Source organism: Antechinus flavipes, chromosome 6 (assembly GCF_016432865.1).
Source record: "Antechinus flavipes isolate AdamAnt ecotype Samford, QLD, Australia chromosome 6, AdamAnt_v2, whole genome shotgun sequence".
In the NCBI taxonomy this organism is placed as follows: domain Eukaryota; kingdom Metazoa; phylum Chordata; class Mammalia; order Dasyuromorphia; family Dasyuridae; genus Antechinus; species Antechinus flavipes.
Genome location: NC_067403.1, coordinates 204,173,082 through 204,196,957, shown reverse-complemented (window position 1 = coordinate 204,196,957; position 23,876 = coordinate 204,173,082). Strand labels below are relative to the sequence as shown.

The window sequence follows — 23,876 nt, the reverse complement described above, 5'->3', positions numbered from 1 at the left end:
CAAAAGAGGTGATATTTTTGATATAAAACTTAACATACTCTTTTCTGCCATTAAATGATCAGTACTAAGTTATTTAATGCCAATCTTTAATACTGAGAGGTACTAAAAAGTGTACCTTGTAGAAACTCTTTAAGGGGAAAAACCAAGCCATATTTAGCTTTATTTTAGATATAATGCTCCCAAATCTAATGTTGGAATAAAGCAACTCCTTTATTTAGGAATACTCTTTCTTCAATATAAAAGTGGATTTTTAAAAATAAAATTAGTCTACACAGTGACTTTTTCTACTTTACCTTGGGCTTAGAACCAGGGTAAACATAAAACTGCAAAGAAAACTGGGTAAAGAATATTCTATATCAAGAGGCAGAGCTTATAAAATTCCCAATATAACACACATTTTTGATTGAAAATGCTCAGCATCCAATCCTTGGACAATGTGGAGTCCTAGATAATTTATTACATTTTTATTTCAAAATCATAGGAATAGCAGCCATTCTGAAATTATGAACCCTACTTTATATTGTCAAATTATTTTAAGACCCCCAGGATTCTCAAACACATAGGCCAGGGCAGATTCCTTTATTGCTGGCAACACTTGTGGAAAAGACTGACATTACAGGTTACTATTCTTAAGAGAAGCCTATGACATGATCTTAATTGGTTCAGGGATGTCCCACCCAAATATCTGGGTAGTAACTATGGAAACAAAACAATCCTCACTTGATTTTTAACTGTCAAATAAATAACAGGTGACTAGCAAACAACTGGTGAGTGGACCCCCCACATCAGTGTGCATAGCTCATCAGTATCATTGCTGGCATCTTTGAACAGCTAATTTCATATATAAACATTCAAATGAATATTACATTTCATCTGCATTACAGATTTAACTCTGGCAAGTATTAAAAATAAATACTTTCTGTTCAAACCACAGCCTTGTTTTCCAGTGCTTCCTTTACATATCTCCTTCTATAGTCCTCAAATAAAAACCAAAGGGAAAAAGGGGTTTTTTCCAGTCTGCAGAGAATTTCTCAATAAAGCCTTTTCTCCCGATGGTTAAAACCTGCAGCTAACGCAGTTTCATTTTCTTGGCTTTCCGGCGCTTGAGTTCCTCCTCTTCACGTCTCATTTCTTCTAGGTCTTCCTGCATACCAAGTCTCAAGCTGTAAGAAAATAGAAATATTTTTTATTATGCCACATAAAATAAATACCCTTCTCAAAAGGCAAGATAAAATATAAGTAACAAAACTCACTAAGAATGTTAAATGGGGAAGCTCATTTAGGCAGTGGAACTCAAATATATCAAACCACCTAAGGAACCATTTTGTTGTCAAGGGTCACATGACAGGGAACGTAATTATAGAAAATGTGTCACATGACAGGGAACGTAATTATAGAAAATGTGTAAGTAAAAAGTTTATTATTCTTGATAATATATCATATAATTAATGATAAGGACTATAAATCTTTTATTTAATAAAGATGCCCCCCTAAATATTACATTTTGTTTGTTCTGATGCTCCCAGAAATAGTAACTTCAGAGAATTCAGGCTTTACTTTGTCATGAAGTCCCATAGAAAGTGGTAGAGAGAAGAAAAGTATTTCTCTAAATTTTCTTACTAGGAGGATGAATACAATTTAATTCAAACATCAAGGCACTCTCAAAATTTCAGGTACTGGGCACTGAGAAGACAATCATTAACTTCCAAAAACCTTTCATAGGAATGTGGGGATATAGCTTCATAGATAAATGTTTTGGAAAGGGAAGAGAAACACTAAAATTGGGGGAATTAAAAAAGCTAAGCCTTTAAGGGAAGTGTAGAGGACAGAAGAGGTGAGAAGGAAGACATATTGGGCTTGGCAGATAGCCTGTACAAAGGCACACACTTAGGAAATAGAACATTGTATATGTGGAATAGTCTGGTTGGGATGTTGACTGGGGAGACTAACTTGTGGAAAAATAGACTATAGTCAATTGTTGCTAAACAGATGAGCTTGTATCCTATCCTGAGGCAATCCAGAGTCAATGGATCTTAAGAAGGGGAAATAAATAACATGGTCAGAACTGTGCTTGAAGAATATCAACTTGGCAGCTGTAAAATGGACTGGAGAAAGGTAAAGATGAAAACAGAACATGAACTAGAAGGCTAATAAATAGTCCAAGCAAGAATTAAGGAGAGTTTAAGTTGGTTTTGCTATGAGTAGAAAGAAGGGGATAAGAGATCTTGTGAAGCTACTATTGATAACTTGGCAAATGATCTGACTTTTTAAAAAGTATGAGTGAGGGTGAGAGAGTCAAAAGTTAATTCCTAAGTTGTGAACCTGGATAACTGCAAAAAGTGGTGGTGACATTTGCCTTTGAGTCAGAGACTAGGCATATGTTCCAAGGAAATCAATGACAGAAAGGCCCCAAATATTACAGTTTAGCAGCATTTTATGTGGAGTTGCCCATCTATTGAGGAATGGCCAACAAGTTGTGGTAAATGAAAATTAATAAACTACCTTTTAAGAAATGATAAATAAAAAGAATCCTGTGAAAACTTTTATGAACTGATACAAAATAAAGTTAAACAATTAGGAAAGCAACAATATATACACGATGATAACAATGTAAATTATTGTGACTGAAATTAAACTGAGGTGCAAAGCTCCCAGTATAATACCTTTATTGGTAAAGCTAGTAGTTAGCAAAAAGGGAGTTTTGTTAGTTCTTCAAAAAAGTCAAAATACCTGAAAAGGGGGGGGGGGGGGGGGGGGGCGGCGGCACTAACTCATTTTTATGGAGAAAAGATGAAATACCCCAAAATTGGAGGGCAACATCATAGGTGGGAAAATATAATTGGTTATAAAGCCTTGTAGTATTACAGATAGATTTATAACTAACAGTTACAAAATCAGAAGGAGCATTGGCTCAAGGAACACTATGATTGGCTGGAAGTTAGGAACATAGGATTAGCAACCCCTTCTCCCATCTTGTCATTAGGAAACCGCTGAATGAACCCACCTGCACTTTATAAGAATAACTAATATTACATAGTTATCATTTTCTATTATTGTACAACTAGTAAGTAGAGGTGATAAATTTCATTTTAAAGGATGGATCTCTATAAAGGCAGTGGAAAGAATATAGAGGAAAATATAGATGAATGTAAGAATAAAGCACCAAAAATTTATTTAAAAGTAAAAATGAAGATGGTTTTGATAGAAGTGGGGAATCTTGGAAGGAGTTTGAGAAAGAAATTAGTTAGAAATTCTGTTTTGGACATAGTGCCCACCATGATCTAGCTCTTAACCTGAAACTTCTAAGACCTTATTGTTGGGGCTCTTCACCATGTACTGCCTCATATTTTAAATCATTTTATGAGTGAAAGCTCATTGGCTCTTTGAAAGCATGAACCCTCTTTATACTTCTTTTTCATCCATGTCTTCATAGCCTCAAGTATAAAGCGAAGTGCTCAGTATTTAGCTGATTACTTTCAATGATCTCTTCAAATGTATAATCCTTGCTTTCATCAAGTATGAATATGAAGCTAGTTCAGAAACAGAAAGGACTTTCACAGGTTACTAGGTCTGATACATACCTCTTGGCTTCCTCTTTCTGTTGCTCTCTCCAGCTGCTTTCCATGTAACGTAAGGCATAATCACTTTCATCTTTGTATCTGAAAATCAGAAATTAACGTTACAAAATAACTAATGATCCATTATTTAACAAGATCCCCAAATCTCATTTTGAAAAGTAAAATCATATCTATTAGTTGACTAAGTAAACAAATTTAATTTAGTACTTAAGATACCATTGGTTTTTCTCAAGTGAAAAAGAAAAAAAAAAGCCAGTGATATTCAAAAGCACTCCAACATACAGATACACCATAATTCATCCATTTTCCAAATGTTAAGACAGTTGTTCAAAGCCTGTACTATTAAATTCTATTTTGCTACAACTTTTGATTATTTCCAGTTAACAAATAATGACACAGGTGGGTCTTCAATAAACTTACTTGTTACGGTCATAGCCAAAGATTTCCCGAATATGTTTTGATATTTCTTCTTGAGGTTCTCCTTCATCATCAATGAAATCCTCCATTTCAGAGTCATATTCCTCCTCCTCCTCCTCTTCATGATACCGTTTCCGGGCCATAGGAGGAAACGGGGATCTCTGAGTACCTAGGCATTAAAAAAAACCACATCTTATTGCTAAGGGAATGGTAATTGTTTTTATAATAAAATACAAAACCCAGACAATCTTTCATATTTGTTTAATAATGCACTTATCGTCTTCTTTAAAAGATAACCAGCTCTGAATGACTTTGCTATTTTCAGCAATACAATGACCAAGACTACTGTGAAGGACTTGAAAAATAACATCCATACCTAGAGAAAGAACTTATTTTATCTGAAAACAGATTGAAGCATACTTTTTCTACTTTCTTTTTCTTTTTCTTTTTTTTTTTTGGGGGGGGGAAGGCGGAAAATTTTTCTTTACAACATCTTTTTATAGAAATGTTTTACAAAACTTCACAAGTGGCTTTTCAATACTGGGAAGGGAGAGAAAAAACAAACAGAAAAAATTGTTTTGCATGTTAACTGGGAAAAGTAAAAAAAATGTATGTTTTTCTTTTCCCTTAAGTATGTACAAGGACAAGAATTTGTCTTCTGTACTTTTATTCCTCTTAACACTCAGCCAAGTGCTTAATGTAGCTGTAGCACTGCAGAAACTCCATCCACAAAATCAGAGCCTCATTGAACTCTGTGGGAGAGGAGCCCAGGAGAAGTATTTCTTGCAGGCTGCAAAACTTCAAGTTTCTTCCAAAGAGCTGGTTTCCCAAGACACTTTTAGATCTAAAATCTTATATTGTATGTAATCCATGAGATTTGGAATAGCTCTGGTGAAATGAGTAAAAATTACATTCCTGTCCTTCACCAGCACACAAATACTGGAAGAAATGGTACAACAGATTTCTAGATGTAGATGTATGTCGATATTCCCCTCAGAATATACAACACCCTCTTAGGGTCTTACCTTGTGGGTATACAGCAGGTCTGTAGCCAGGTGGAGGAGACCTCATTCCATTCATCATCCCATTGCTGGGCCGGCTGCTGATATTCTTGGAAGAAATAGTTTCCGAAACAACTGTGCACCTGGGCTTTACAGGGGGACCTGAGCCACTGACTGTCCGCCCAGGGCCACCCGAGTTGCCCACGGGTCTGCCAGGGCCACCCGAGTTGCCCACGGGTCTGCCAGGACCACCCGAGTTGCCCACGGGTCTCCCAGGACCACCCGAGTTGCCCACGGGTTTCCCAGGACCACTCGAGTTGCTCACAGGTCTCCCAGGGCCACCCACAGGCTTCCCAGGGCCACCTGAGCTTGGTCTCCCAGGGCCACTTGAGCCACTGACAGGTCGCCCAAGTTGGGTCACTGTCCGCCCTGTAGAGCTTGAGCTTGTATTACTGGCTAGCTGTCCAGAGCTTAAATTGCTTGTAGGATGCCCACGGCCACTTGAGCCACTAGCAGGTCGTCCAGTGGGACCTGACCCACTGATCAAGCGTTTGGATCCATTGATTTGCTGTTCAGGTCCTGAGCTGGAGCTGCCACTGTGTCTCCTAGGGCTTGGGCTTAGGACTGGCCTAGAAGTCCCCATGCCTGGCCGCGCTGAATTTGAGCTGGAACTGTTCCCTGGCTGCTTGGCACCTGAATTTCTTGACTTGTCATGTGGAGTGGAGATAGCCCCAGACTTGGAATGGCTAGGATGGGAAGAAGGGGATTTGGAAGGTCTGTGCTCACTGGATTTTTGATTCCCACGAACCGGAGTCTTTGAGATTCCTGTGCCCACAGAATGGGAACTAAGGCGGGACTTCTGTGCCCCATTAAGCAAGAGTTTGTGGCTTTCACTAGGTGAGTGCTGGTCTCCAGGCCCTACTTTGGTCTTCTCTCCCGGTTGGGACTTAGTGGATGGCAGTCTCATAGATTTTTCGCTGGCTGCAATAGGTCTAGATTTTTTTTCAGCACCTACTTGGGGAAGGTGGCCTCCCCTGGAAGAGGAATGTTTGTCCCCAGGACCTTTGTGTCTTGCATTAACACTTTCTTTTGGGGAAGAAACCTTTTTGGACATAGTTGGGGGAGCTAGCCTTTTCTCTCTTTCAAGCACCTTTTTCTCTTTTCCTCTATCTATATTTTTATTTTTTCGCTCTAAAAATTCTTTTTCCCTCAGTTCTTCTGCAGTTCTGGGGCGTTCCTCTATTTTTTTTACTACCTTAATTTCCACAGGTTCATACTGCTTTTTCTCAGCCAGCCTAATTAAGTCTGTGAAGTTCATAGGCAGAGGAGCACTTTTGAGAGGGGCCTTTGGTTTGGTTACAGACTTCAGAGGAGGGGGTTCTTCCTGCTCATACTCCTCTGACTCATCATGCTCTGACTCACTCTGACAATATTCCAACGATTCTGCTTCTTCCTCATTCAAGTATTCTTGGTCTGCTCTGTGGCCTGTGGGTCCCTCGACTACCTGTTTCCTTTTTGATTTCTCTTCAACAGGAGTCCCATCATAACCATAGAAGTTGTCCTTTGTCCGCTTCGCCATGGCTCTTGCTTTTTTGTCATGTTTTAACTCAATGCGCTTTTTCACTAATTCCTCCTTTTTCCGCTTTTCCTCTAAAGCTAAAAATGAGATATAGGAACATGTTAACAGAACAATAATGTAACAACTTGACATTGTGCAACTAGAGAAACACAAGATTCAAGCTATAGCTTCGCAGACATCTAGGAAGTGAGTAATATCATTCATTCAATAATTAATAGATTATACATAGTTTTCTATATGACAAGCATATGAAAGAGAGTTACTCAAATCAAAATAAAATGGCTTAACAGGGTTATTTTACAAATTAGATCCCAAGAACCTTTAAGGTAATCATTTGCCTTCTGAAGGAAACTCTATTTCCTGAACTTTACAGTTACCAAGATTTAGTTTTTTATTGAGTGCATCATTGCCTTTATATTCCTATAAATCTTATATTGCAAATAAAAATCAAGTAGCCTGAGTTACAAAGCTCTAAGCACAAATTGATTTATTTTATAAAGAGGGAATTTACTAATAAAAGAGATCAATGGCTTCCTCAACAAGCCCAAAGACTTTTAAGGAGATGCAGTCCCTTTTTATAAGAAATGAGACAAAGAACAGAAGGAGTAGATGAGGAAAACAATGGGATTAATCAAAAAGAGTGGCAACTTGTATAAGAGTAGGAATAATATGATTATTTAAAAATCTGGCATGTGGGCAAGGCAACCCCTTCCATCTAGACAATGATGATGAATATAATCCACCTAGAACAAGCAGGAATAACTAATGCCAGATAAAAAATTTCTCCAATAGTACAAAAATAGCTGGAGACAATATATTTCCTGGAATGGTACCTTGCTGGCTGACAGAGATAACAACAGATGTCCTAGAATTGAATTAACAGATTAATGGTATAGAAAATAACAAGTTTCCTTGGTAAGAAATGATTTGCAGGTAGTGTTGCAACAATTCTCTTTGAATTAAAAAGTATTTTAAGAGCACTGAACTTTTAAACTTAGTTCAGAGTTTTTCTTCAATTAAAAGCAAAAAGGAAAACAAAACATTTAATTTGAAAGACTAAATTTTTGAACTCATAAGTTTTTTCACTAAAAGACAGGGGGGCAAAAGGCTTTGGTTATCATATAAAATACAGAATGGAATGTTAAAAAATAAGATCAATTGTAAAAATAATGCAGAACTAATTTTCTCATTTAGTTGTATATTTTAAGAACACAAAGTATATCATACCCAAAGCTAGTCTCAAAAGAAGGCTGTTCTCAGCAAAAACAAAAACACTCAAAACAAAACAAAAAACAAAAAAACCAAAAAATCCCCCCAAATAAAGCATTAAGCTGAAATATGATAAAACATATTCATTTGGGCCATGGTTAGATAAGAGCCATAGCCAAATATGGGCATAGATTCTGGTTTCAAAGAATTTATAATCTAATAAAGGTCATAGGACAAACACTAGAATTCTTCACATTATAAATAAAAATGAACAAACATGTTAATAAACTATCTACATATAAAGGAATTGTGAAGATGGGAGGGCTGAGGTCAAATGGACTTACCTTTTCTTCTTAGTTCTTCTTCCTTGCGCTTGAGGAAAGCTTGCACTGCTGCTGACTGTACACCTTTGACTTTGGGATCTCTTTTAGGAGGACCTACTGCCAAACTGTATCTTTTCTGAAAGGGAAAAAAGAAAAGTTCTAATAAGCATGCTGTGTCTCTGAAATATCCCTTGGCCCATTCATTTCCCAACATATCTGATTCTAAGCAGCCATGCTTAGATTTTCATGGAAGACTTACTTCAACTCCAAAGGATCAGGAAACATCGAAGAGAGAGATAGATAAGAACAGAACAGGTGAAGTTCTGCTGTGTGTATACTAAATTACCTTTAAAAGGCATACTTTGGTGTATTACAAATCTTAAACTCATAATTTTTAAAATACACAAATTTAGAAATCTCTTCCACTCTGGATAACAGACTCATCTTTAGATAATTAAGGATCTTAGGTAGCAACAGGAAAAGGCAAAAAGAGTTTCCTAGACCAGAAGTTTCAAACCCTAGGATATGCAACCAGGAGGTATGAGCAACTTATCCATGGAGGATGTTGTGACTATATGGCAAACAGCTATATCATTTCCTATCAAGCTTAATCTATTTATTTACATGTATATTCATTATAAATTCTGCAGAATTCATTTCCTTTCATAATGAAAAAGGAAGCGGTTGTTATATAGTTTATTCAAAGGAAAAGCAGTATGGTATTGAAAAAGGCTTAGGAACCCCTATACTAGGCAGGGAAGTATCTGTCTAGTAGGTGCTATAATAGGGTCTCAGCCTCCAAAGTTCTCAATAAAGATTCCATCTTTCAAAAATGATTACGTGGCAAAAAAAAATATTTCCTTATTACTGTGCTCCATTGTTGGAAAGGTCACACAGTATAACTTGAAAAATAAGGATCAATCTGAGTTTGAATAGACACATTTAAATTTGTACTTGGCTTAAAAAAGTATTCTAAGAGAAAAAACGAGCCGACGAACATTTCAAGTATCTAATAATCATCTTTAGGCTTTTAAGATGAGGGTATCCTTTCTGTAAATCACATTCTCTACAGTTCTGATAAAGATGCTGTTTTAATTAAAAATTTTTTTTCTAAGGCATGGGTACTACACAGGCTTTGTATTGAAGTTAATTATTAATTTGCAAAGTCAACTGCCAGGCTCTCTTAGCTGGGTTTATATTTTACTTCCAAATGGCAACTATCCTTCCTGTAAATGTCTCTCATTAACTTAGCACAGATGGCATTTCTTTGGGTTTTGATTTTTATGCAATATAATCATGGAATGACTAAAACTAAGATAATATTTATTTGAATTATTAAAATGAAAACAGAATGTGACACTCTCATTGCAGACCTATGTTAAATATCAAACTAATCACTATATAGGATTTGATTTAGTTCTAGGATTATGGCACATTTCATTCATGAAACTGTATCAGAGGAGGAAAAAGATCTATCACAAGTCCAATGATATTGGTGAAATGAAAAATACTACTAACAAGTAAAATTAAAAGAGCAATCTCAAGTCAAAAATGTCCAGAATGTCCGGAGAAAAAATTTAAGGATCCGTATATGCATATGGCACAGAGAACATTTTGAAAACAGCTTAAAAATGTCAGGTAAGTGAATTTATTCATGAAGCCAGATCTAATCTAACCAGTATATCCTGTGCTACCAGCATCAACACATCTACCAAGAAAACTCCCAATTAAAGTATCTAAATGTTTGTCTTTACTCATCTTGTATTTTAGGCTTCCTGAATTCAGAGAAATGCTGTGGTGGTTGTGGTAGTAAAGCACTAATCAATTAACCAGTATTTATTTGGCCTAGCCCAGTACTGGGGGCATCTAGGTGGCCTGAAAAGGGGCTTGGAAGCACAAAAATCTTAGTTCAAATCTGGTCTCAGACATTTACCAATTGTATGACTGTGAGCAAGTCACTTAACCCTTTTGGCCTGTTTTTTTCATCTGTAAAATGGGCTAGGAGAAAATGGTAAATCACTCACATGCTTTGCCAAAGAAAACCCCAAATAGAGTCATGAAGAATTGGACACAATTGAAATGACACAAAAACAGCTTTGTGTCAGTTATAGAATGTAAAAAGTATAAAAGTCCAAATCACCAAGAATTTAAGAGACTATTAGACTATTATATATAGGGAAAGGACAAAGGGAAAGACTGGAGAATGTGAAACTGGTAGATGGGTCTGTATCCAAAGAGCGTACTTAAAACTTGATCTCAACTGACAGAAAAAAATAACAGAAAATGGGAGGCGTAGCCAATCCTTCCTGAAAGCTAATCATGAATAGGTAGTCCTTAACTCTAATCCTCCCAACTCCTGGCCCAGAAGTAGGGGGTTCCTCAAGAAGCCAAAGCTTACCCTGACCCAGACAAAAAGACCAATTTCCTTGCCTTGTTCCTCTTCTCCCTTCCCTTGATACTCCATCATAAAGGTAGTTCAGTTTAGCAGTATAAAGAAGTTTCCTCAAAAGGCTGCTTGTTTTTTGGTGGGGCTCAGGCTAGGATTCTATACCCAGACCTGCTCCTCTTATTTCCCTGAAGATATCACCATCCCTTCAGGTGTCTCATTGATTCTCAATTTTCCCAGGTTCCTCCCTCAACTGAAAAAGCTTTTTTCAAAGTTAACCAAGATATAGCACTAGGCCAGATGGTTTCTTCTTGACCCTCACTGAAGCATCTGTCACTGCTGTCAGCCTTTGCCCCTCCCAGATCATCCTTACTATGTCAACACAAATTGCAATAACTTTCAGTCACTTCCTCTCATTTTTATCAAGATTCCTTGTTCATTCAATCCTGTTCACTTTCATCCTTACATTGTTAGTACACACTCCAAATGAACAAACAATATTAATTAAGCATTGTGGCCAAGCACTAGCCTAAAGTCTGAGGGTACAAAATCAAAGACAGGTACAACCTTTAAAGGGCGTTCATTATAATAAGGCCAAAAAGCATACATCGAATCAAGGGGCAGGAGAAAGGGCACATTGGTATTGAAAATTGCAAGGTGATGAATGGAACCACAGAAAATTGACATTTCTTCCAAAAACAGTAGGGCAAAGTTGAATATTTGCTCATGGTAAAAAAAAAAAAAAAAAAAAAGAACCCCTCCCTCCCCCATCTACTACTATTGTCCTATATGTCCCCCCTCTTTAGATCTGTTCTCCAATTCACCTTTCCCACTATTTTAACTCTATACTTTATCATCCATCACTCATTGAATCTCATTTCCCTTCTTTCCTTGGATAGTCTATTCTTCAGGTTTTTAACCACTCAGCTTTCTCCTAAGGCTGAAGTGTTGAATCGTCAGTATTACTCCTACTATACTCCAAGGTTTTCTCATAGGCCCTCTCCCCTGCTCCCCTGCCCCCCCCCCAAACTCTGGATAGCACCTCATCAACTTCCATTGATCCAATTATTATCATTCCTATGCAAATGAATCCCAAATCTCTCTCTGTATATTCCCTTTTGAGCTCAGTTCCACATCAAATATTTACTGGACATTAAAAACCAGATGTCATCTCGTTCAATATAACCAAAACAGAATTCATCTTTCCCCCAAACTCACTCCTTTTGAATTTCTTTATTACTGCAAAGGTGCCTGTGCCCTTCAACAGTAAGCTAAAAGAAATAAAAGCTAATGTCATACCCAGACATTAGTATAATCTAATGTCATCCTCCTCTTTCTTAACCACCCAAATCAAATTCACAGGACTGATTCATTCATTTCTATAACCTCTTTAGGAGAAATCCCTTCCTCTCTACCTATGCAATCCGTCCATGTTGCATAGGCCCTTCCTACCTCTCTGCCCCCTTTCAGGCCCTCACCAACTTTCCCTGGACAGCTAATTTGACTTCCTAATTTGGTTTCCCTGCCTCAAATCTTTTTCATGCTGGCAAAGTGATTTTCCTAAAGTTCAAGTCTCATCATGTCACACGCATCTCTCTCAACTCTAGAGGGAGGGACTCTATTGCCTCTAGAATAAAATATAAACCCCTTTGTTTGAAAATGTTTTACTTTAAGAAAAAAAGAATTTAAACAACCAAAAAACATTTCCATACAGTCTTTGCAAAATCAGAAATGACCATTTTCCACAATGCTCATTTTTATAAAAGTATATGACTCAAAAATGTCCATCTGTGCTACCTTCTGTGTATTTTTAAAAAAGTGTTAGAATGATCCCCTTTTTTGCAGGGAACCATTTATTGCCAACTTGTCTTCCCCTGTCGCTTAACTTAAGGCGGGGGAGGGGAAGGAGAAATCTCACACAAAATGAGCACAATCAAGCAAAATTCAGAGCAGCCATGTCCAAAAATCTATAATGAGCCATGCCTCATTATAGGTCTTCCAAAGACTTGGGTTGGTCACTACTTGGATCAAGAGTCTTAGACCTTTACAAGTTTTTTTTTTTTTTTTAAATTATTGCTAAATAACTTGTATATTGTATATCTATCCTAGTTTGCTCCCTTTACTGTTTCAGGCCATACCATTCAAGATTCTTAGAAACGGTCTCGATCATTAAGTTTCATTAATTTGTGATTATTCCCCACCTCATACCATCCTCCTCAAACACTGTCCCCTTCCTTTGAAACAAATCTTTTAACAGTTTGGCTTTTTCTTATACCTTTCTAACTCTTACAGCACTAGGAGATTTAGCCATACTGGCTTATTTCTGCCATTCCACACATGAAAGATCCTCCATTGTCCTCTATGCCTTTGCTCTCAGCTAGCTCTCCACACCCAGAATACAATACTCTAAAATAAGATGATGCTGTGTATAGATGTCAGAAGCAGAAAAGAGATAGCAGACAATATGGGACCTCCAGTAAGCTTGTAGGTTTTCAGAGGCCTCTGAAAAAATTTCTCCAACTTATACCGAGTAGAAATCTTGTTTCCTAGAAGCTTTCTGTGCCTCCCCACCCACCTCCCAATAGTCTAGTCTTGAGCCTTGGGACCATGCAGAAGTCTAATTAGATTTTTTTCCCCATAGGATCTAAACTATCACTTTATAATTACTGAGGGTCTTTTGGTGAGGAGTGGGAGGGGAGAATAGGAAGATCAGAAAGGAATAAGCCAGAATTGGGAAATATCCTAAGGTTATTCAGATTTAAACATTTTTTTCCTTAATATAAAGTTTGACTATATAATCTTAGAATCAACTGTTATTTTCTTAGTTTTCCACTGGGAAATAATTCAGGATGTCTTTTTTTTTTTTTTTTTTTTTTTAGTCATGATGCAATCCTGTCTTTGTTTTAACTAAGAATATCCTGGGATAAGAGTTTTCTCTCTCAAAAAGAAAAAATAAGTAGTGCTATTTCCTCTTGGAAAGTTTTGTTTTTGAAGTCAACCATGACAAAAAAACCATTCCCCTCACAACCAACCCCCCTCAAAAAGAAGTACTGTTTAGCACAAGAGTCTGAGTATTCTGTGCAGGTGGTTTGAAGCAGCTGGGCAATTCTGGCCCTTAAATGAAACTATTATTTCTTGATTTTAATGTACCAGACCCCGGTCCCTTCTGGTCAGCTCTGAAGCTAAGCACTTCTTCAGAGCAGACCCTGGGAACATAGCTCTGTGTGTGAGACTTAGCTACTTAAAAAAACAGGAAAAATTATAGAAGAACTTATCTCAACGTGTGTGTGTAGCACATAGTAAGCACTATATAAATGTTAGCTATTATTTTTCTCCTTTTTATTCTAAAGTCGGAAAATTTATTTTATTTTTGCTGAGGCAATTGGGATTAAGTGACTTGCCCCCAGGGTCACATAGAGCCCTGTTAAGTGTCTTGGGTCCAAATCTGAACTCAGGTCCTCCTGACTTCAGGGCTGGTGCTCTATCCACTGAGCCATCTAGCTGCTCCTAAAGTCAGAATTTTAAGAGCTGAAAGTGACTTTAGAGAACATCTGGCTCAACTTCCTGACTTTAGAGATAGGCTAAAATCTCAGAAGTTAAATGATGCTTAAAGTCACACAGAGAGTTAGTTGCAAAGCTAGGTGGTCTCTAATACCAGGACTTTTTTCCTTCTCATATAACTAGTTACTCAGAGAAGCTTATAACCTTTAATTTGAAAAATGAATCAATAGATTCATTGTAATTCATTCCAGTAATAAAGTCAGTTGTGAGTGGAAATATAGTGTCGGATTTGCACATAAGATGTATTGCTTAGAGAAAAACAATCCCACTCCCTGATACTTTGTATTGGAAAAAAAGGTAAGATTTATTGAACTCCATACTTGACCTATCTAGAAAATTTAAAAAAAAAAAAGTTGAAAGTAACCCTATTTCCCAAGATTTCAGAGGCTTATGATATGACTGTGACTACACATTTTTTTTTTTTGGGGGGGGGGATAGTTGTGCATTTTAAAAAATTTGGCCATTGTACAATTCAAGAAAAATTGGGGGCTAAACAGTAATGTAATTACAAATTACATGGTTGACTTTATTAACTTAAAGCTTTCCAACAGGAAATAAGTTTTAAATAATAAAAAAAGTTGAAAGTAATCCTATTTCTCAAGATTTCAGAGGTTTATGATGATGTACAGCTGTGACTAACATTTTTTTGGGGGGAGAGAAGTTGTGTGTTTTAAAAAATTATTTGGCCATTGGTACAATTCAAAAAAAAAAAAACTGGGGTTAAAAAGTAATGTAAATTACAAATTATATGATTGACTTAAAAAACTTAGTTTTCCAATAGGAAATAACCGTTTTTTTTCTTTTTAAGGGGAGAGTAAACTCTTAAAAGTTTAAAAAGGTTAATGAAGACAAACTGCAAATTACAAATAGTATTTCATATGTTCAATAAATATCAGGTGATCTGAATTAGCACAGTTGTTTATTTTCTATTCCTGACTATTCAAACCACAGGTATCAATCACACAGTGTGTAGCTGGGCTAGGAGCACTGTCAAGAGGACACAGAATTGGCCAATTTGTATGTGAAAAGGTAATAGCCAACTCCCATGTTTCACTGTGCTTTAAGACTATCCCTAGGCCCACAGTATGCAGTCAGTGAATCCTAAGGGAATAAAACCAAACACTGGCTGGATTTACAAAGCTTCTTGCCATAAGAACACTAAATTTAGATCTGCTGGCTTAAAATGTGTCCTATAGCCCAAATACTGCAAGGAATGATTTTGTTCTTTTTTCTGACCTCTAACACTCTGAAGATTTCCTCCTCCTTTGGGGTCAGAAAGGCTACAAATCTTACTAGATCTCCCAGTTCTTTCCTTCTTGGCTCCTCATCACTCTCCCATTTTTAAATGTATTCCTTATTCAAGGGTTCTGTCTTCAGGCTCTTCTTTCTTTTACATGGTCTCCTTTGGAAATCACATTTATTTCTAAGGTTTCAACTTGTCAGCTCTACACAAATTAGGCAGCTTAACTAAGTAAGTAGTTTCAGTGAATAGAATACTGAATCTGGGTGTCAGAAAGACGGTAGTACAAATCCAGACTCAAAATTCCTGCTCATTGCAGGACCCCAGGAAAGTCACTTAATTGCTGCCTGCCTCAGTTTCCATATCTGTAAAGTGGGTATAATAACACCTAGCTCCTAAGGAGGTCGTGAGGATAAAAAATATTTGCAAAAGGGTATGTTGCAAACCACAAATATATATAATGCTATATAAATCCTAACTACTATCATTATTTTAGCTACTTTCAGCACAGAGCTTATATTTCTCCCAAATCTGTTCTTTTGAGTTCACTTTGTTAGTATCACCACCATTCATTCATTTTGCTTGGAGTCTATCTTAGAAGTCTCTCCAACACTAGCTTCAATTCCCAGTGCTGCATATGCTTCATTAAGAGCTAAAGACTGTTTCTGAACCCCCTTCCTCCCCAAGCCCTAGATCAAACCATACTTCTTTAAATGGCCAAATGATTTCCTTACTCAGGCATCTGATAAGGGCTAACTGCTTTTCTATACATGCCAAGAAAAGTTTAAATTTCTTTAGTCAAGCAGAAGGCAGCATTTTTCATCTCAAACTGTTTTGTTTTTTGTTATTCTGTGCCTGGAGTATCCCACCCCTTTCAGTCAGTAGTATTCCCTTCTGAACCCAAATGCTATCCTCCTCAAAAATATAGTAGTAAGTTTCTTCATCAAGGAACCCTTTATTCTAATACCTGCAAGGGAAAAGCCAGAGCGCTCTTTACAAAACACTTCCTCTGGTCCTTACTACAACCTTAAGAGGCTGGTGCTAATGCCCATTCCTCCCCCTCCCCCCCCTTTTCAAACGGTGAGGAAATTGAGGTTGATAGAAATTGACTTATCACACAATAACTGAATGTGAACTTTGAATATTCCTTGATTCCAGGTCCATGCTATCCAGCTACTCTGTAACGTTCTGGAAACAAGTAACATAGTTACAGCAAGTTGAGCAGGTGTTCTATCTAGAGACAGCCAAGTCCCAGAGGAAGAACAATTTCCCTTAGCCCTTCAGGCTGACATGAATTGAACTTACCAGATTCTACAGTTACAAAGGAGTAATGACTTTCTCTCCAAGGGACTCACATAGTACTTTTGTATCAGGGTTAATTGTGTATGTATCCTGTCTTAACACAGGGAAAAACATGACATCGAGTGTGTTTGGATACGTTTCACTCACTCTTTTGGCCACACATTCAGCACAGCAGGCACTTAGAAGCCCTAAAATGCAGTATTTTCCCTCAAGTTTCCCACTCTTATCTCGACTAAACAAGTACTATTTACATTTCCTTTGCAGGCTCAGCAGAAAAGGTGACAACCCCAGATGGGGGGGAGGGCTGCTCATCTTATTGGCTGCTGCAGCGGAGTGGGAGGGGACGAAGAGAGGGAGACCCAAATCATCCCCGACAGCCACCGGCCAGCTTTGGTCATCACGCAATCGCAGACAGACAAAAAGAGTGTGTTAGGTCGAGGGAGAGCAAAGCCCCCGGGCGTTTGCGGTCCGCTCGTTAAGGGAACGGGGGTCGAGCGGTGCTGGAGAGAACAAAACTTAACTTCCCGTCGGGCTTTTCTGCCTTTGGGGAACTTCGCCAGCATCTCCTTTCTTCCCCTCCCCCCCTCCCCCGCCCCGACTCGAGACGAGCCCGGAGTTTCTAGTTGGAAGCAACTTGAGAGATGACGTCTCTTTCGTTTTATACGGGAAGCGGGCTCCGACCCGGGAAGGGGATCTGTCCCAGGCAAGCGCGAGGCCACAAGCACTTAGTTAGGCACCTTCCCTCCGACACCCACTGCCCCCCTCCCCCCCGCGGTCCCAGCTGTGACCCCAGCCGTTAGCAGCGTAGCCGGCGCGCGACAACGGCCGGGTTCCCCTCACGCCCGGGCGCTCCTGGCTCCGGCAGGACGGTCGCCTGCTCACGGCTGTCCCCGGGCTCCGGCAGAGGGTGGTCCCCGAACGAGCGCAGCGATTGCTTCCCCCTCCCCCCCCCGCACTAACCCCGCGCTCCTGGCAGGCTTCACTTACCGGGATGATGTTGAGTCCCTGCTGTTCCGACGCCACCATCAGGATGTCCCGGAAGTCCATGGTGCGAAGCCTTGGGGCCGAGCCGGGCCAGGGCAGCACTGAGGCTCGCGGGCGCAGCCGGGCGCCCGGGCGGCTACAGCTGCCCCCTGAGCTCCCCAACCCGCGCCCTCCACCCCACGTCTACTTCCGGCGCCTTCCAAATTTGGAAGACCCCCTCAGCCCACACTCTGCCCTCCCCGTTCTGGGGCAACCTATAATATTTCGGTTGCGTCACCCCGTTTCGTGCGTCACCCTCGAGAGCTTCCGCACTCTACACCGGATACACGTTAAAAGGGGGTCGGATGACTTTCAGCCTTTGGCGACCGCCTGGGAGGCGGGATCAAGCCCTTGATAGACCAATGAAAAGCTATGGCTGAGGTTCAGGGTGGAGAGAGTGAGGAGAGTGGTGCGCAGGCGCCTTGGTCTGCGGAAGTGAGAGGCGATCTGCACAGCTGTCCCGGCTTAGCTTTGCTCTTATGCGGCTCCGAATCGTGGGCTCGTGTTCTCTTGGCTTCGGTGGTGGTCTTGCTGGGGCCGCGATCCGAATCGGCTGTAGATGGGTGTCTCCTCACGAGCTGAACTGAATTGTATCATGAGGAGCCGGACTTCTTATATATAACGCTGGCAGCGCGCGCGCCTACTGGTTAACACCTGCTCGAGAGCCCTACTGGCTTCACACTTGGCGCTCATGCGCTATTTTAAACTCGCGCGAACTCGTCCCCAGTGCCACTTCATTCTTTAGTGCCCGAAGGAAAGAAGGGCCTGAATTCCAGATCCCTCTTAGGTCTCCAACTGAAGTTCAGAATGAGCCGAAGCTCCCAACTATATCTAGAGGCTTCGAAAGGGACTTTAATAGTTGTGGGCAGTGGGGAGCGGTTGGTGAATTGGTGCCTGGGGGAGGGGGGGAGACGAAGGGGAGGAGTTCAAGAAGTGAACCCGAGATGTCAGGGAGAAAAGTTTTAAATAATATCCACTAGATTTTGATACATTGAAAATCCCTAAGCTTAAGAAGTTCATATTTTTTAAACATTGATATTTTCTATTTTTGCCCAAATTTACCACTCCTTTTCAAATGGGAGCCATGTTCTCTAACAAAATTAAAAAAGCCAGTTCAAAACCAAACACTAAGGCCTTTACCTTTCACTTTACATACTGTGCACTACTACCGTAGTGTCCCTCACCTCTGCAAGGAAGAGAGGAAACGGTATTTCTGTATCTTTTATTTAGATCCAAGCTTGTTCATTTTAACATTGTTTCCACTTGATCTTTCCAATTACCCGTAGCATGAGAAGGCTTGTTTCTGTGATCTTTAGAGCACCTTCCCACTCTTAACATTCTGGAATTTTATATTAAAGACTTGGCTTGTTTCTGCCAGATATATACTTAGATCCAATAAATTATACGTCATCTCTTTCAGAGTGAAAGACACTATTAAGGGTTTCTGGAGGAATCGTGCCAGAGCCTGGTCCTAGGAGTCGTCAGCATAAAGAAGCTTTGAGTTAGATACTTTCGGTGCAATCCTTACAGAAACTCAGAGTTAGCATTCTTCTCATTCCATGCAGCTGGTATGGGAATTGTGGTCGATTCAGATTGTCAGTAGCCGTTATTTTCTAGAATTCCAGGTAGAGCTTTGAGGGATCACCCAGTAGTGTGTCTAGTTAATTTTCAAAGCAAAACAATTCATAGGCATCAACTCACACCCTCCGAGATCCCAATCATTATGGATATATTTTAAAGTTTTTTTGGATGCCTTCTTCCAAAGGAGTAATCTCACATGGTAATCCAGCATCTGCACTAGGGGAAAAGGAGAAAGCTCACAACCAAGACATGTCTCTAAAAGAGATTTATTTGAGGATTCTGAGTGGGGGATAAACTTTCACTATAGCAAGATACAAACTTAAGAAAGGCCATAATCAAGAATGGGATTTAGCATAAATGTATGTATGTTTTCTAGAGAGGGCAATGTAAATTAATATATCTTCCATCGCTCTCCATTAGGGATGGCAACTTTATCCACTAAAAGCCCTCTTTGGTTATAATTTTTACAAATTAACATACTTTGATTGTCATTTTTATATAACTCCTTTGCAGGCTCAGCAGAAAAGGTGACAACCCCAGATGGGGGGAGGGACTCCTTTCAGAGTTTCTTCAGGTCCAAAAACTAAATTTCCTTGATTCTTTGTTTTCTGTTTATGAACCTGAGAGGTTAAAAACATTTTCATAAGGGGATCTGTGCATAGTCATAAGGAAAGTGAATGTTTCAGTTAAGAAATATTTAGAGTAAAATATTGAAGGTAGGGTACAAAGATAAAGTTCCTATTGTCTAATCCTTTGAGTAGAAATATTATACACCAAGCACTGTTTTGTGAATTAGCTTGAAATTGGAGGGGGGGAAGTTTGGGAAAAGGTCATTACCTGCTGAAGGAGCATCCAGAGGAAAGGAGTCAGTGTGGTGATGAGAATGAACACGGGAGTTCAGGGAAGTCACTGAATTATTCATTGCCCTCCAGATGATTGTCTAATATAAATGGACAGAAGGTACTAATCTGAGTTGGTAGAGAAAGTTTCTCCTCAGGAGCCTCTACAATGATGAATACAAAGGCCCACTTTAAAAAAATCTAGAAATGTTTAGCCTAGAGAAGAGAGGACTTAGTGGTGGGGAAGGGAGAAGGAAGGAGAGTCATGAAGTCTGATGGTATTTGTCTTCATGTATTTGAAGTGCTATCACTTGAAAGATGAATTAGACTTGTTCTGTTTAACAAAGCAAATCCAGGAGCAATGAAAATTTGGAGAGGACCTTTAGGCTAAGATTTTTTGGGAAAATTTGGGAAAAGTTTCCAAATAGAACTATTCAGAAGTGGTGGAATAGGCTACTTCAAGAGGTATTGAATTCCTCTTGACTGAAGGTCTCCAAGCAGAGACTGAATGACCCCTTGGGGATGAGGTAGAGAAGGCTTAGGTGTTGAAATTGTATCTTGTTCTGGTCTATCTAATCAACTATTCTCCAACCAGTTAATTATATTAGTAATAAGCATAAGGTAATAATGGTAGGGAATAAGAATGTAAAGGAGAAAATTTGAAAATTGTCTCATAAATTCAGGGAACCTAGAAGCCACTACTGCTATAAATTGAGACTGCATCCTGAGATGCTAAATTAGGAAGGCCAGAGACCCCTTGGTTATTACTAAACTGCCCTCAGTAAATTGCAGATAACCTCTAGATATGCACAGTAAGACCAATATGTTATGTAAATGAGAATTCCTAATATGATATATCAATGAGCTATACTTAACATGGCATGGATAATAGTGTCTTTTACAACCAAAACTCTTTAAAAATGGGACTTCACACTCCTGCCTCTCCTTTTGATCTGGGTCCATACTGCCCAAGAGCTCCAACTCTAGTTAAATAAGTGATTATCTGTGCCTCTTTTCCTCTTTTCCTTTTATCTCTGTTTGTTGCTTGCCTCCCTCTGCTACCCTTTCCCCATCCATGCACTGCCTCTATATACTCTCTTCCTTATTAAAGTGTAATTGGTGCATTATCTCCCCAATTGCTGCCGGCATGATTTTTTTCTGTGAGCATCCAAAGAACTGACCATGTTTGCCCTGACTCAATAGGTACCCTTAGGGGTGGGTCTTTTCCTTTAGCTTATTAGCTGGAAACTCTCAAGCTGACAGTTACTGTTTCATAGCCACATTTTGAAGTGGACAAGCAGTAAGGAATGAATACATTGAGAGAAAGCAAGGGTGGGCAGAGGAACATGATAGCATCTCTTCTTTTGGGAGGAACCCCCTCATTGTTGGATTATAATAAATCACTTCTGTTCAGACACAGGCTGAACTAGGTAGTCTCTGATAACTTTTCCAATTCTAACATTCTTTGATTTCAGTCAGAAGAACAGGAGTGTTCTACCTCAGGAGGACTTTGGACAAATTTAATTTCTGTGAGCTTCAATTTCCTAATCTTTAAAATTCAATTCAGTTCAGTCATTAAGGACCTACAATAATATGTCTACTCCCCAGGGTTACTGCATTAACTGAGCTGAGTATAAAATGCATTATAACTCTAAAGCACTATATAAATATGAGCTATTTGTCTATTTTTACAAAATATTAAGACAAGAAGGATGAAAAGTTAGTTGATTAAGTTTGTCTCTGCTTTCAAATTCAATCAAATGAAAATCTTTTCTGTGATGTTGGTTTGGTACAGGAATGAGTGCTAGCCAGCCAACTTTTCATTTGCTTCACATAAAACATAACATTTGAATTCTCTAATGTCGATTCTTTGTAATGGACTGTGAGCCTATTTCCTCACTGGAAATCAGTGGCTAACTTCCCTCATTTCTGCCTGCTGAAGTCCTGCAGAGATCTCTAGATCTGTATTTAGAGTGGGAAGGATATGGTTGATATAATCATCAAATGATGACACCAAAAGTTGGGGTTTATTCATGTGAAGAATTTACAGTGGCCATTCTCTTTGGCAAAAGGATAAGATTATTTAGGGGAGATTACAGATAAAATAAGAGGTATGATAGACACCAGAAATGATGAATATGAATATGAATAAATATTAAACAGAGTGGGAGAGCGTATAAAGACAAGTTCCTCAGTGGAACAATTACCCAGTAGAAAAAGCACCCCATTAGAGTGGGATATGCCCTGAGCTGGCAGGTTAAATCTTGAAATGGATTTAGTGAGTTAGGTGTAGAAGTAGGATTGAGAAACATAGTGGGGTTAGGAGAGTCGATATATGCATGGGGGAGAGGTAAGGGGAAAGAGACTGAGCAGACTGACCCAAAGGAGGCAATAAGTATGGCATGAGCCATAAGTAGATTTTATAGTGAAAATTTAAACTCGAGACATGACTGGGATTTCTGACAAGACATGGCAAGGTGAGACTGCCCAAGATGACTCCTACAGAGGGTGGGCCTCAGAGGTTTGACATAAAATCCCCAAAAGGGAGGGGGGCCTGACCCCCCCCCCCAGTAGCTAAACTGATCTCTATCAATGTCTTTTCCCTGGGGCACAGGGATCAATTTTATCAATTCAGTTTCATTCTGCCCAACATACCCGCCAGACAGGACCTCATCAGATGGAAGGGGAGGGGGGTTCAATGATGGGATTGGGGATAGGGACAGATAGTGATAAGGACCAGTTTTCCTCCTCTTTGAAAGTTAAATTTAATTTCTCAGTGGCTGAAATTTGCCCTAAGTTACCCTCTATGGCTCATCCCTCCTACTTTCCCCATACCATTTAGAACAGGGCCTTTCTAGGGATGGCCAATTATGGTCAGATGAAGAAAGGAAAATTTCTAGTTTTCTTTTTTTTTTTTGCCTCTAGCTCTGTTGCACACTATAATTGACATTCACCACTAGTCTCCTCCCCACCCTTTCCTCTCCACATACATACACTTAAAACATAGAATTGGAATGCTTGAATTGAGAAGGAAAGATTCTAGCCACAGGTTTGAAAATACAGAAAAAATTAGATGTTTGCAAATATGAAGTCAACTTGATTCCTACTCAATCAGGGTAAAGTTCTGGGGTCTTCACCTCTCCCCTTTTTACTTCCTTGGTGGTGTTTCTCTTAATGTCCAGAAGGAATGTCCTTGCCAGGCTTTTCCCGCTACTCTCTCCTTATACAAATTGCCTGAATGTGGGAGATTCATGGATGAGGAAGGCCATTCTGGGTAAAGGGGCAAAATGGGGGATCTGGCAGGGTGTAAATGAAGGATCAGAAAGAAGGTGCTGGGGTCAGAAGAACATAACAGTTTGGGAGGATGTGTGTGTGTGTGTGTGTGTGTGTGTGTGTGTGTGTGTGTATGTGTATATGTAGAGAGGTGTGTTTCTTTGTGTCTATAACCTGGATCATGGAAAAATAGTTACAACATCGAGTGTCTGGGATGGATATGGGAATTAGAGGAAAGAAGAATGGGAGGAGGAACATGACGGTCTAGGATAGATTTAGGAAGTCAGGAGGAGATAAGGATTTGAAATGAAGGGCATTGTTGATGCTAGGTGAGGAAGCCCATCAGGTGAACACTTTAAGCCTTTTTTTTTTCTGGGATTAAGAAAACGAAGCAAAATCCATACTTTATGCCAAGACTTAATATTTCAGAGACCATCACAGGGTTCTTTGTGGAGATGGTGTGACTGCTCTAAGAAAAATCATCTCTTTCCTTCCTAATTACCCAATTACCTATTTCTCTTGATCTCGGAGAGGGTTGGCTCTAGTCTTATTTCTCATCCCTTT

At 39.3% G+C, this 23,876-nt stretch overlaps 1 protein-coding gene and 1 long non-coding RNA gene across 2 annotated transcripts; one reads left to right on the top strand and one right to left on the bottom strand.

Moving 5' to 3' along the window:
- Positions 1-191: 191 nt before the first annotated feature.
- Positions 192-17,787, bottom strand: SPTY2D1 (SPT2 chromatin protein domain containing 1). Its single transcript, XM_051967537.1, has 6 exons — positions 17,584-17,787; positions 8,129-8,243; positions 5,021-6,652; positions 3,999-4,164; positions 3,582-3,659; positions 192-1,163 (listed from the first exon to the last, which is right to left on the bottom strand). The coding sequence occupies exons 1-6, from the start codon at positions 17,641-17,643 to the stop codon at positions 1,070-1,072; spliced, it is 2,145 nt and encodes a 714-aa protein (XP_051823497.1). The 5' UTR covers positions 17,644-17,787; the 3' UTR covers positions 192-1,069.
- On the top strand, positions 9,160-17,562 carry LOC127542063 (uncharacterized). Its single transcript, XR_007948544.1, has 3 exons — positions 9,160-9,745; positions 15,006-15,083; positions 16,861-17,562. It is a non-coding gene; the product is annotated as an uncharacterized LOC127542063 (long non-coding RNA).
- Positions 17,788-23,876: the final 6,089 nt, after the last annotated feature.